The sequence below is a fragment of the Squalius cephalus genome, assembly GCF_949319135.1.
Source record: "Squalius cephalus genome assembly, chromosome: 16".
In the NCBI taxonomy this organism is placed as follows: Eukaryota; Metazoa; Chordata; class Actinopteri; order Cypriniformes; family Leuciscidae; genus Squalius; species Squalius cephalus.
Window position 1 is genome coordinate 16,993,518 of NC_137137.1, and position 15,046 is coordinate 17,008,563.

The 15,046-nt window shown below is 39.0% G+C and overlaps 1 protein-coding gene across 1 annotated transcript in view; it reads left to right on the forward strand.

Moving 5' to 3' along the window:
- The window catches only part of specc1la (sperm antigen with calponin homology and coiled-coil domains 1-like a), a 36,393-nt gene that overhangs the window by 9,342 nt on the left and 12,005 nt on the right, over window positions 1-15,046 (forward strand). The window contains exons 2-8 of the mRNA XM_079897790.1: window positions 8,288-8,453; window positions 8,563-8,716; window positions 9,493-9,824; window positions 10,801-12,099; window positions 12,184-12,391; window positions 13,518-13,591; window positions 13,923-14,098. Of these exons, the coding sequence (XP_079753916.1) occupies window positions 8,325-8,453; window positions 8,563-8,716; window positions 9,493-9,824; window positions 10,801-12,099; window positions 12,184-12,391; window positions 13,518-13,591; window positions 13,923-14,098 (2,372 nt within the window). The 5' untranslated portion in view covers window positions 8,288-8,324. The remainder of the gene's footprint in view (window positions 1-8,287; window positions 8,454-8,562; window positions 8,717-9,492; window positions 9,825-10,800; window positions 12,100-12,183; window positions 12,392-13,517; window positions 13,592-13,922; window positions 14,099-15,046) is intronic.

A 15,046-nucleotide genomic window follows, 5' to 3' on the forward strand; every position in this document is an offset into this window, starting at 1 on the left:
TACATTTCATCAGAATTATTGCACAAGTATCACCTAAGCACAAATCAAGAGAATGCCAACCCATACACATGGTTTATTTAACCTAATCTAGTTTCCTGATTTATTATAGGCTATTTATCATATGAATTAACACTCTCTGTCTACATTATTAATTTCCAAATAGTAATTCCAAATTACATTAATGTTTTTTCTATTAAAACAATAGCAAAAAAATATTGTATTCTAACACCGATGTTGCATAAGTGCATTTAGGCCTATTCAGCAACCACAGTCGCAAACAATATAATTGAGATCCATGTTTGGATTTATTACAGTTCTTCACTGAGAAGGTTTGATCACATATTTGGACACAGCAAACAGCGCAAGCTGCTCATGAAGGAACTCAGACTGGCTGTGACACTTTCATTTGAGCAGAATATCTCAATGTACTTCGCTAAACTCCTGGTTAGATGTTTAACTGTGTTTTCAGCTCATCCGCGCTTTTTCTGCAGTGTAGAGAGAGCGTGCGCGCAATGTAGCCAGATTGCAAATAAATAAAATATTAAAATAAGTAAAATATTACCAGGCAGAAAATGTATCCTTTTAAAGGAACACTCCGCCGTTTTTTCATATTAAACTATGTTATTCCCTTAACTAAGACGAGTTGATACATACCTCTCTCGTCTCAGTGCGTGCACTCAATCGCTCTGGCGCGCGGCGACACATTTATGGCACTTAGCTTAGCCCAGTTCATTCATTAGGATCCAAACAGAGATGAAGCTAGAAGCGACCAAACACCTCCACGTTTTCCCTATTTAAATACAGTTACACGAGTAGTTACACGACCAAGTATGGTGACACAAAATAAAATGTGGCGCTTTTCTAAGCGGGTAAAAAGGATAACTATAATGTATGGCGGAATAGCACTTGGGACTCGGCGCAGTAAAAAGTCACGTTGGTTCTAATGACAGAAGTGAGAGGGAGAGGGGGAGAGGATTTTTCAGGCGTGACTTTTTACTGCGCCGAGTCGAAGTGCTCCCAAGTGCTATTCCGCCATAGATTATAGTTATCCTTTTTACCCGCTTAGAAAAGCGCCACGTTTTATTTTGTGTCACCATACTTGGTCGTGTAACTACTCGTGTAACTGTATTTAAATAGGGAAAACGTGGAGGTGTTTGGTCGCTTCTAGCTTCATCTCTGTTTGGATCCTAATGAATGAACTGGGCTAAGCTAAGTGCTATCAAAATGTCGCCGCGCGCCAGAGCGATTGAGTGCACGCACTGAGACGAGAGATATATGTATAAACTCGTCTTAGTTAAGGGAATAACATAGTTTAATATGAAAAACGGTGGAGTGTTCCTTTAAAGGCACACTGTGAAATTGTGTTTTTGTCAAACAGCGACCCCTAGAGTCGCTGTGGAATACTTGCACTGTCGTAAATACCCCTCCACCCCCCACCTCCCACCCTGTACACCGGTACCTGCGTCTGGCATGGAACGGGCACAGATAGGGTAAGTGTACCCATTAAGCCCACCAAAATCTAAGTCTAGGTTTTTTTCATAGATATTGACATAGTTTATAAGAAAAATAATTTGTTAAAATGCAAGATTAATCTCTCATTTGAAATTATATTAATTAGTTGATGTACATTTTAGAATAGAAAATTAAGATAATTTAGGAATAAAGTCAGAAGTCTGGCATGGGCTTAATTGGTACTTTTGGCACCATTTAAGCCCGCATGTGTTCCAAATAAGCCCACATCATCATTTATTCACAAAATCTAAAAAATGTATTGATTTTAAAGAAGTAAAACATCAATATATTTATTCAGTGACAGGGAAGTATTAAAAAAAATCCTTTTGCTAATGTTTGATTAGAGCCCTGGGTGGGATGGGTTGGTGTTAGTGGCCGGTGGTCTGGAGCCTTAAGTCGGCTTGACTGGAGTTGTAGCTGGAGTCAAGCTGGAAGTTTGACCGGGTGTATCTCGGGAGCCAAGCTGAGTTAGGGCTCCATACTCTGGGCTTAGGGGGGCTCCTAGTGGGCCCCCCTAACAGTCCCAGGGGCTCAGGACTGTGGGGAATGTAGGGTCCCTCTGGGAGCTCTCCATGTCCGGAATCACAAGCCTTAACTCAGCTTGACTCCGGAATTATGCCCGGTTATACATAAAAGGACTTTAGGATAAATCGGGCTCTATCTCATTTGAATGAATGTGTAATTTGTGTGTAAGGTAAGGGTAAAAGGTTAGTAAAGTAAAAGCACATAAAGACATGTTATCATTAAACACTTTCAGAAAATGTATCAAAGTTTGCAATTAGAGGGATTCCTCATTGAAACACATAAGGTGGGCTTAAATGGTTCCACAGTGAGTAATGGGGAAAAAAGACAATGTTTTCCTTTAAAAATGTAAGATATGTTTACAAATACATGCATGGATCTTAAATATACTGTGGACTAAGTATCATTGTAATTTTCATTGTGCCCACATTGAGAAATGTTAAGTTTTTTTCATTCAAGGTTAGCTTGTGTTGGCTCTAGTTTGCATGCGTTTTGTGGCACTGTACCATTTAAGCCCATCTTAAAAAAAAGTTAATTTATAAAAATAATCTTCTCTACAAAACAATTTATGATGTATTTATTTGTAAATGAATGTAAAATGAATCACAAAACATTCATTGTTTGCAGTTCACATGCTTAATTCTTTGGCAGTCTATCTTTCTGTAAGGCTAATGGTTTGACCTAGAGATTAGCTTTGAACGCAAGCTAATAAAACTCATCTTTCCATTTAAAGGAAAATTATATAAAATGATAAAGTACTATTTGTTCATACACAAAAAACAATACATTTATCTCTTATTTGACATAATATCAATGTAGTTACCAAAGAAATGGCTGAAAATTGCTGAAATGTGTTGATTTCTGAAGGGTCCCGAAACACCAAAGTTTTGGGGTGACTTTGTGTGAGGTCCCCTGAGACAGCATGCACATGGGTGAGGCTAACTCAACATTGACAAATGTGATTGGTATGCAATTAAAAATGCCAGGGAAGTAACAAATCACTGGATTGGTTAAAATAATAAGCAGCATAAAATATTATTTTCTCTTTTTTTAATTTGACTTCAGAGTTGAAAGTGGGCTTAAAGGGTACATGGGCTTAATGGGTACACTTACCCTAGACTCTGAAGACATGATTATTGCAATTTATCATAATAGTTTGCAAATTGTGCTCGTTTACACTATTTACAACCTCTACGTTAGGATTATTTATGTCCTGATAATTATGTGAGATATTGAAAACTGTTCTCACGATAATCACAAGAATCAACGTCAACAGCGTCGTCTGATATCCCTCAGGACTACGTGATAAATACACCTCACAACACCTGAGATCAGCTGGCAAACTAGTTCGTGAGGCAAGCTAGGCAATAAAACATAACGCAAAAAACACGTAAGAGAAACGAGTGTTTGTTAGCAAGTCTGTTAACAGCTCTGATAATCGAAAGCTATAGCTAGACATATGTGGAAATTATTGGACTGGTCTAATTATCAGCAATGGATGAATGAGCAGCATGTAAAAAAAATGACATACTACAAGCAAGCGCAACAACATACAACATAGAATGCAAACAAGTTTACAAATAAGAGATTTATTTACTGGCCACTTTGTGCGTTTTCTCAGATCGGATAGCTATCTGATTTATCAAAAGGATTCCATTTACACCTGGTCACATAAATGTGTTTATGCGAAATGGATTTAAATCCGGTCTTCAATTCCCGCGCTATATGCAGATTTAATGGAGTGCACGTCACCGAAAGCAACAGATATGAATTGCATTTTATTGATCATCAGCTAAAATTTCAAAATCAAAGACCGCAATAAGAGAGAACAGTAACAGCCCTGGTAAGATCATTTCATTTCTTTACTTTTAATGATGAAGATTGTGTGTTAAGCGTCTGAGACTTACTTTCACTTTGATTTGCGATAGTTTGCTTTGCACGTTGGCTTGATGAATAGATGCTCAGCTTCTCATCTGCGGTGATGCGTCTTCCAGTAGCGTCGTCATATCTGGCAATAACATATAGCCTATAACACGCTCTCACACGTTTTTTTATTTAATTTTTTTTAGCATTTTTGGGAGGAGTACAATTTACATATGTGGTTTCAACAACCAGATGAATTTACACTTGTCCAGTTTCGTCTGGAATGCGTCTCAGATCTCCTCCTGAAGTGGTTTGAGCGATCAGATTCAAATCCGTCTTGAATGCGTTTCGGAGGGCATTTACACCTGGTCTTTTCACGATCTGATAGCTATCCGATCTGAGAAAACGCATGAAGTGGCCAGGTGTAAATAGCCCCCATGACAAAAACATACGCACGAAAGCCGAAAACAAACGCTGGTTGGCCTCTCACGTCCAAATTTGAGGAAGTGGTGGGGGAAGTGACGTATGCCGTAAAGCAGTCGAATTTTGTAGTTCTTTTTGTGCTCGGGTTACTACCCCGAAGTTACGTAGTGCCAGTAAAAGCGATACAGACCCCGTCAGGCTATTGCAGACGTGTTATTCAACCTATTGTAAGTCGATGTACCATCACAAGGGTCTTGGAAATATATTATGAAGGTTGAAAAGCTACATAGTGTTCCTTTTAGAGAAAAGCTCTGATTGGGGGATTTAAACTCTTGACATCTATCAACCACAAACATGAAAGCTCATAGAGGTTCTTTTGTTTTGTTTTTTATCAAAAAAAGAGAGAATTATTTGGTAATTTTTATTGACGATTTATTTTTTATGTAGTTGGTGTCGTCTCGTCATCGTTTCGTCTTAGTCATGGAAAAAAGGATGTTGACGGAAAAAATTTGCCATGCGTTTCGTTAATGAAATTAACACTACTGTTAATATGATGTTCAATTGGACCACCTCAGGCATAAGTGTCAAAATATACTTAGCCTTGTAGAGTTTTTAAATTGATAAATAAATATTGAAGAGTTCAGTTTTCATTTCTGGAAGACTGACGCAGCATTTCTTTCAGGGTAGTTCTGAAAACATCTAGCTAGAAGTTGTGCTCCAAACCTCTCCCTTTAAGGGAATGTGTGCTGCTGAAGCCTTTTTCCATTGGGGGGTCTGCAAATTGGAAATGAGCAAACGTTCTCCCACATCTCCCCACCCCCTGCCTCGCAACAGCTGTAAGATATTAGGCCTTATTTTCTCTTCCATTGAGAGACAGGAGGAACGGGCTCTGTGCCTTGCTATGATCAGGCTCGAGAGGACAATGGGGATCCATTAAATGAACGATCTGGAAAGATCTGCACCGTCCAAAAACAAGTGCAGAGGACTGGGTTGGAAAATCGAAGTTGTGATTCATGCTATCTTTCCAAAACATCTCAAACTACTGGCTAAGTTGGAGATCAAAACCAATTTTTCACTTTTTCAGTGGTCTCTCATAAAGACAGAAATGTTGGGTAATTTGCACATTATTGTATTAAAGTGATAGTTCACCTAAAAATAAAAGTTCTGTCATCATTTACTCGCACTCACCTGTTGTTCTAACCCTGCAGAACGCAAAAGAAGATATTCTGAAGACTATACTGGCTGCACTTTTTCATGCAATTACAGTAAATGAGGACTGGAGCTTTCAAGCCTCAAAGGATGAAAAAGCATCATAAAAGTGCACTGTTATATTCCAAAATCTTTGAAGCTATGAAGGCTACGTGTGACAAACAGACTGAAATTGAAGTAGTTATTCACAGATTCACTGAATTTCTTTTTCATGTTATTCATCATAATATTATTAAATATTTTGATTGATATCACAGCAACTTTTTAATGGAAAGCAGCCATCTGCTTTGTTCTGAAGCAAGCACACAACGTGCCCAATTCTGAATGTAGTCTTCGCGCTCAATGAATTCATTGAATTTCCACTAGAGATGCACAAATTGACCGGCCAGGGACCGGAATCGGCCTATTTTCTGCTGACCGACCCGGTCAAAATGACTGGCTAACTGCACTTAAACTGTCAAAGACACACAAAATTAAGTCAAAATGCCCGTCTTGGTGAGTATTCAGTTAAACAGTCAGTTTTTGAATGTAAATAGTTTATAGCGCATGTTGTGTGACAGTATATTGGATCCGTGCATGAACTGTTAAAGTGACAGCAGCATAATAAACCTGCTGCTTTCTGTATTTTTTTCAAAGAACAAAAGACAGAAAATCACTCGCTGCTCTTGACTGAATAACTTTTGTAACTAATTGTAAGCATTAATCTGTATCTTTTACAATGAAGACTATCCATTGTTATTTTACATTTGATTACTTGAACTTCTGTAGTATTTCTTACCTGAATATACTGGTAGACCCACCTGCACAACTTAAAGCCGTGTTTTATTCATATCCCTCTTTATTCTATTGCATTTATTTGTGCTATTGTTTGAAATTTGTTTGTTTGTTCTTATTTTATTTCTGTCTTTTTTAGTTATTTTTTTATGAAAAGAAAATTTTGCATTGAAGAAAAGTAGAGTTTTGTTTGTATATGCTATAAATTATAGTTATTTGAAAGAAAACCTGAATCGTTTAAAAATCGGTATTGGCAGGTCACACTTCGGCCAAGAAAATTGCAATTGGTGCATCTCTAATTTCCACCCGAGTGAGCTTTTAAATGCTTCGATTGAACCATTGATAATCAGTGAGTTGAACTCAAGAATCAAATCAACTGGTTCATTGAAAATATCTGACTCGAATGATTCATTCATAAAGTTATCTTATGGCTTTAGAAGAATATAGCACACAAGGTATATGGACCACTTTTATGGTACTTTTAAGGTACTGTTTTTTTAAAGCTCAATTATAATTGCTTGGGAAAGAGTAGTTAGTACAGAGTTCAGAGTTTCTCTGTTTTGTGCTCCACATAATGAAGTCATAGTTTTGAATCTATATGAGGGGTTAGTAAATAACAGAATTCATGATTGAAATTTTATTTTATTTAAATTTCATTAATGTTGTGTCCTTTGTTGTGCTGTGACCTATACGAGCGAGTTGTTTGTGGTGTGGTTAGCTTTGAAGCTGAATAGTGATATAATGAGGCTCCGTTAATGCTCTTCAGATGTTCTTTCCGCGATAGAATCGAATAGCTCTGATCTCCAGGCACTATTAGTGTGTGATGCCCAGAATAATTACCCTGTAGCTTGTTGCCCTCTCATTACTTGAAATCTGTTTCTCTGAACCGAATTGGTCTGAGATCATGCTTTCACTCTTTAGTTGGAATTTGCCTATAAAATAAAGTGTTTAAGTTGAAGGTTTTCCCGTTGTGCAGATGGGCAGCTCTGGTATTGTTATGTTGACCCTGTTCTGAGCACTTCCAGGATTTTGCTGCCTTTTAAGGCACTGTTTTTCAGCAGCATATACAGTAGAGAGCAACACCCCAGCAGACAGACAGCAGGCTCTTCTATGAACTCATGCTGAAGCCTCAAGCACAGCTGATGACAAGCTGTGCTTATACGCCTAGTTTGCCATGGTGCTTTACCACATAAGGTACACATGTGAGCCCGACCATGTCATTAGAACCAATCAGAACTCCAGCAGCAGTCCACATCATGCTAAATTTGCCAAAAGGCTGTTTCTGATAAACTAGCTTTGGGAAAGATGTGATATGCTTTCAGCCTTTAACCCAGCGGGGCAAGTGCTCTTCAGCTGCTATTTTAGTCTCTTCTGCCCCCTTGTGGAATTAAACGGGTAGGCTGTTGACTCCGTTTCCTTCTGAACCTCTGAGTCTTTTCCTACGCAAGAAAAATAATAAAGAAAAACATTAAATGTAAAACATAAAAACATTAATTTGATATACATTTTATTTTGTAATTGTAATAGGCTATCTTCATTCTTTATTTTAAACATTATCCAATATAAAAAATATTTTTACAAATGCCGTAAGTTCATACATTTTCCCTGGAGTAATATGGTTTCACATGTGAACACAAATGATTCTGTTATTTTTAAGACTTACTGACCATGACACACTCATGAGGTTCCTCTTTGTCATATTTTGTGATTGCTTTCTTCATGTTGGTTATTTTTAGCAAAAATAATTTGGCTGATAAATTTTTCACATTTTTGTAATATATTAAAAAACTAATATTCCAAATTACTTTTAAGAATTGTATTTCTAGTCCTTTTTTTGTTTTGTTATGATTTCAGGATGGTGACCCAACCACATTTTGCTTGTCGTTACTCTTTTACCAGGCTCGAGGATGAGTATAGCCATTAAGTAAACTTAGTCACAGTAAATCTATAAATTGTAACCTATATCCTCTCTCCCTCTGCATAGACTGAGGGGTAGATGTATCACCGGGAGCGAGCGCAGTATGAAGAAAGCAGGCAGGCCAGTGGGGAATAAGGCAGCAAGCGGAGGAGGTAAAGGTGACGCAGTGGCGGCCGGGACCTCTGCTGGCAAAAGTGCTGTTAAGAGCCCTACCACAGCTCCGCTCTCCAAGGTAACACCACTCTCTCGCTCAAATCAACAACTTCTATTTGTGATATGCAAACTAGTATTTGTTGGTTATTGTTACTTTTTTTGGTGATTTATTAATCTTTGATAAACAGGTCAAAAGCGATGATGACCTTCTAGCTGCTATGGCTGGGAGCAGTGCAGGGACAAACAGCAGTGTTGCCAAGGGCAAGAAATCAAACTCTACACACACAACATCCTGTGGAACAAACACTAATAATCCTGACACCAAGACCAAGACCAACTCAGGTATTTAACCTGCAAATATTTGCACTTCATCGGATTTGTACAAAACTTGGTAAAGGTTTTGGCACTTGCTATGTGAACACAAACACACACACAAAAAAAACCTCATGGACATGATTTGAAAAGGTTAAATTGTCTGAAAAAAAAGTCACACTTGTGCTCCTCGAGGTTAAAAATGACCTCATTGAAAATGAATGGGAAACTAATTTTATCTAGTGGAAACATTTTGTACTGCGCCCAAACAAAATCTTGTTGAAAGCTACTTTTCGGAGATATCAACCTTAAATTCCTCGCAGTATATAAAAATATACAGGTATATTTCATATAAAATTCAAAATAGTATTTTTGTGCACTTTTTCATAACAATAAACTTAAACTTAGCAATAATCTGCCATGTGTCTTCTTTATAAAAAGAGCAAACTCAAGTCTGTGCTCCAAAGCATTCAAGATTTATGACAATTTAAATTTCCTTTTCAGGTCTATGTTCAAAAAGTGAATAAATGTATAACTACTGCATAAATATAATTTAGTACCATAAAATCTGCGTAAATATGATTTAGTACCATAAAATCCCCTAAAAATACTAGCCTTTGCATACAGTATATATTTTGGCGACTATATAAACTGTAAAATCCTGGTAAAGACATGAAACTTATTGGTAAATTAAAATTTGATCCCTGTATGTTAATATGGTTTTACATTTTGAACGGTTGAAGTTTCAGCATTGTGAGGTGTAGTGTTTTGTTCATTTTTCACATATTTGTCATTGTCTTCACAAGGCCCATCTGGTAAACGGACATCATCCACGGCCTCCAAGGAGTCAAACTCCTCACGAGACCGTTTACGAAACTCCAGAAACTCCAGCAGTAAGAAGCAGTCATTCCCTGGTGCCTCTGATCGAGCCCAGCCTAGACATTCCCGTGGACTGGCCCAAACCTCAGACTCAGAGTGCCGCATGAGCAAATCAAAGTCTGACGGTCAGCTAAGCGATAAAGTGGCCCTGGAGGCCAAAGTGAAAAATTTGTTAGGTCTGGCCAAGAGCAAAGACGTGGAAATCCTACAGCTACGGGGTGAGCTGAGGGACATGAGGGTTCAGCTGGGACTGCCTGAGGTTAGATTAACTTCTTATTATAATTTTGCTTTATGATCATTTAGATTTTTGGTCCAAACTACATACATATCATACTAAACAAAACAAGACTGTTTATAACATAGTTTAATTGAAATACAATTTTAATGCAACAAAACTCTTTTGTGAATGTGTCCATAATGGAATAATGTTTAACTACCATTTAAAGATCCAGAGAGTCAGATGCATGTAGCCAGCAAAGATAACATAGTAAACTAGTTTATGTATTGTCAATGAATTATTTTGTGGTACCCAATCTTTTTATTTTATCACATTAAATTCAGACTGCAGTCTCACAACCCAGGTAAAATATAATTTATTTTTTATAATGTTCTGTGGCACTGTAGATCCAGCAGCGGCATAGCAATAAAAAAACTGCTCCAACCTAAATGCAGTACTACTGTAATTGTGAAAATCTTTTTTTTTCAATCTACCAAAACAAAATTGCACAATCAGAGAAAAAGTGCAGTTTTAGGCAAGCCAAAGCATGTTGCATTCCAATTTCCACCTGTTACTGCCTTAAATGTAATTGTGAGCTAAAGTTTAAAATAAGATGCAATTATGAGATATAAATCATTCTATGAGATATACTGTTGCAATTACGATAGTATTGAGTGTTGCAATTACAAGATAGTATTGAGTATTAAGTCACAAGTTGCAATTATGTGATATATTCACATTTTGAGACATTTTAAATGACCTTTTTATTAAAAAAAAAATGTTACTCAGAGGTGGAAAAGGGCTTCCATATTGACTCGATTAAAAGATATCTGTATGATTTTGGCAAATAATTGGTCAGCTGTATAATTGTATTAGGATGTAGATAGTGAGTTTAAGTATTTATGTGGTGATGCAAGTACCAGTGAGTAGTGTTGGTGCATCTGTAATGTGACAGAACTGATTAAGACTTTAGAATAGACAAAAAAATGCACTCACTGTGATGTTATTGTATTCCTAGGAAGAGGAGGATGATGAGAGACCACCTGAGAGGGAGGCAGCCTCCGTGATCACAGCTGCAGATGTGGAATCAACGTTGCTGCTCCTGCAGGAACAGAATCAGGCCATTCGTGGAGAGCTCAACCTGCTTAAGAATGAAAATCGTATGCTGAAGGACCGCCTCAATGCTCTGGGCTTTTCCCTGGAGCAGAGACTGGATGGGGCTGAGAAGACTTTTGCCTTACCCTCTACCAGTCCTGAACTTTCCACTTCTGGAGGTGGTGGAGGTCATGGAGACTGTGCCGCTGTGTCCTTCTCTGTGGAGGGATCAGCACCAGGCTCCATGGAGGACCTCCTTACTGGAGGCCAGCGAAGTGGCTCAACGGACAACCTAGACAGCGAGTCCAGTGAGGTCTACCAAGCAGTGACCTCAAGTGATGATGCCTTGGATGCTCCCTCAGGCTGCGGTTCCTCGTCGTCCTCCGAGTCTGAAGGTGGCGCCCCGGCATGTCGCAATTCCTCTCGAAAGGGGAGCAGTGGCAACACCAGCGAGGTGTCTGTGGCGTGCCTGACGGAGCGTATTCACCAGATGGAGGAGAACCAACACAGCACATCCGAGGAGCTCCAAGCCACTCTGCATGAACTGGCCGACCTTCAACAGATCACACAGGAGCTAAATGGCGAAAATGAACGCCTGGGAGAGGAAAAGGTTCTACTTATGGATTCACTCTGCCAGCAGAGCGACAAACTAGAGCACTGCGGCCGTCAGATCGAGTACTTGCGCTCACTCCTGGACGAGCACGGTGTGGCCTACTCGGTAGACGAAGACATCAAGAGTGGCCGATACATGGAGCTGGAGCAGCGCTATGTGGAGCTTGCAGATAATGCTCGATTCGAGCGCGAGCAGCTCTTGGGCGTGCAGCAACACCTGAGCAATACTCTAAAAATGGCCGAGCAGGATAACGCCGATGCTCAAAGTGTGATTGCGGCGCTGAAGGAGCGCAACCATCACATGGACCGACGACTTGAGGTGGAAAGGCAGGAGCGCTCCGGCATGGCGGCGGTGCTGGAGGAGTGTAAAGCTGCAGTCAACAATGATCAGGCTGAGCTGAACCGCTGTCGGGCGTTACTGGAGCAGGAGAGGCAGAAGGTCGCTGAGCTCTACTCAATCCACAATGCCGGAGATAAGAGCGATATCCACCAACTCCTGGAGGGGGTTAGGCTGGACAAGGAGGAAGCTGAAGCCAAAGCCTCCAAACTACAGGACGATTTGGGCCACGCTCGCACTGAGGTGGCATGTCTCCAGGACACCCTCAACAAGGTGAGCACGAGCACTGGTTCAGTTGATTTAAGAACTGTTTGGAGTTTGAGTACTTAGTCCATCTCTCCTCTTGTGGTGGTCCAGCTGGACGCTGAGTACAGGGACTTCCAGAGCGAAGTGCAGAAAGAGTTGGCCGAGCAAAAGAGGGTTTTAGAGAAGCAACGTGAGGACATGCAGGAGAAAGAGACGGAGATCGGAGACATGAAGGAGTCGATCTTTGAACTGGAGGATGAAGTGGAGCAGCACAGAGCCGTCAAACTTCATGATAACCTCATCATCAGCGACCTAGAGAGTGAGTTTGACAGATTTTGATTTACACATGATGATTTTGCTCTTCCCCTGACATAAACAAGTGTATTGAATGCTGAACTGTTCAGCATAATCTTGCAGTATATGGTCTGATCTGTTTGGCAGCTTATTCTGATCAAGAACCACCCACTTACACAAGAAGAGACTGTACAAATCAGTGTTGCCCAACCCTGTTCCTGGAGGTACACCACCAGTGCACATTTCTGATGTCATATCTGACCCATCCATTTTAGGTGTTGAAGTCTCTACTAATGAGCTGTTGAGGTGATTCAAGTGTGTTTGATTAGAAAGAGTTGGGGTGCCTCCAGGAACAGGGTTGGGAAATGTATTACATGTAAAGCAACCAACCAGTTTATTTTTTACATGCCAGTTAAGGGCAGGTAGATCTAAAATGGATGATACCAGATTTGTAGCACAGGAAAAAACTAAAATATAGTGTTACAGTGTCCATGAGCAGTTGTAGAGAAAACGTGGAAATGTATAGACTTGGTGTTCAGAATTTCTATCTGTTCAAAAGTAAGAAGTACCTGATTATTTCACACAGAGAAAACAAGTTTCCTTGTGAATATCTAGTTTCCTGCTGAAACACTGGTACATTTTAAACATGATTTTTTCCCCCTGCTAGAAACCTGCATGCCCTGACTTGTGTCAGGTAGTCTTTTCACATGTGCTTTTCAGTTTTGTGTGCAAGAAGCATCAGATAATATGAATATGATTGTGGAAAGTTCGGGTGCATGCTGTCAATGTTCAAAACTAGGAGAGGCTGTAATTGGTGTATCTTCCTCATATGACCACATGATGGTGCCAGTCGTTCAAGAACATGGTTCACTTATTGTGTTAGTAGAATGAAACCACAGTAAATAAATAATGTTTTTCTAACATCACTTGACTGCTACAGTTCACAAATATCAGTGGCAGTTGTAAGAAGAGATTATATCATTTATTTAATTGACTTTTTATCTTTTGTGGTGACATTTAGAATGCATAATGATTTGATTTTATAATCACTGTTTCTGCAGTGCAGAAATTGTTTTCTTCTTTCCCCCCATACGAACCCTGTATGCCCTCAGTTCACATGCTCACTCGCTCTCCTTCCGGTTTCCTGGCAGATTCAGTGAAAAAGCTTCAGGATCAGAAGCATGACATGGAGAGAGAGATAAAGATACTGCACCGTAAACTTAGGGTAAGTGAGGGCAAGGGCGGCAGTCCATGCAGTCATCTGAGGACCCGGCTTTCAGAGACTGGCATCATTTGAAAGGGTGTCCTCAGCTTCTGAGTGTTATGTTAGGATAAAACCACAGCAAAATCTTAATTTCTTACCAGAGAAAATTCATCTAACATACATTCTTTGTGGACATGAGCCCACTTTTATTGTTAATTTATTTTATTTATTTTAAATATACCTTTTGCATTACATTTTAAATACATTTATTTTATTTTAAAAAATTACATTCATTAAATGTTTGTGCATGTCTAAAATGATGCCTCTTGTGCCTCTGTGCTTGTGCATTTAGGAAGAGTCTGCAGAGTGGCGCCAGTTCCAAGCGGATCTGCAGACTGCTGTGGTTATTGCTAACGACATCAAGTCAGAAGCTCAGGAGGAGATTGGTGATTTACGGCGCCGCCTGCAAGAAGCCCAAGAGAAGAACGAGAAGTTGGGCAAAGAACTAGATGAAGTTAAAAACCGCAAGTAAGTGTTAAAAGCTTGGACATAGTGTTATGCTGGTGGTAAATATGTACACTACTCAGTGACAAAACTTAATCCTATTGTTTTTAATATCTTGCTTCAAACTCGGTTTCATAAAGTCATTATCTTTGCCTATCACAATTCATTCATAGAATTGCCTCCTGGGATTATTTTAGAAGGCAGCATATTTTTGTATCCTACTGTAGTGTTGTCACGATTGCAAACTTCGATCTTAACACTACTACTTAACCGAGACCACGACAAAAACCTAAAACAACAGAAAAAGTAATTGAATTATAGAGTACTCACATGGCACTTAGAATTCATCATTTTATTTATTAAATAAAAAACCCATGAAATCTCTCCCTTTACCAGTGTATGCCTGCCCTGCTATTTGAGCTTTTCCTCCCATTTAAAAAAAAAAAAAGGCCACCACCACACAGGCCTAGGGCTGGGCGATATGGACCAAAAGTCATATCCCGATATATTTAGGCTGAATATCGATATACGATATATATCCCGATATTTTTTCTGCAAAGTGAGAGCAAATGTTCAGTCAAAGTCAAAGCCAAATATGACATCACAAGTAGTTTTATTGAAACAGGCTCTTTCAGTGAACATTTGAAAAATCAAATGAATAAATAATAAACAGGTTTCTTCACCTTAGGGCTGCACGATTATGACAAAAATCACAATTGCCAATTATTCCCTTGGAATTGTAATTGCGATCTATTAATTATGATTATCAGAATTTACATTGAATATATATATATAGGCAAAGTATAACACGTTTTAACACACACACAAGTACTGCCCCCCTTTACTTAACATACACATAAATTGTAAGAATATGACTAATAGTAAAGACTAGTACTAATAAATAAACATTAGGCCTATGCTAAAGCTATTAAATAGCAGTCCCAAACTAGTTTTTGTTAATACAATGTTGGT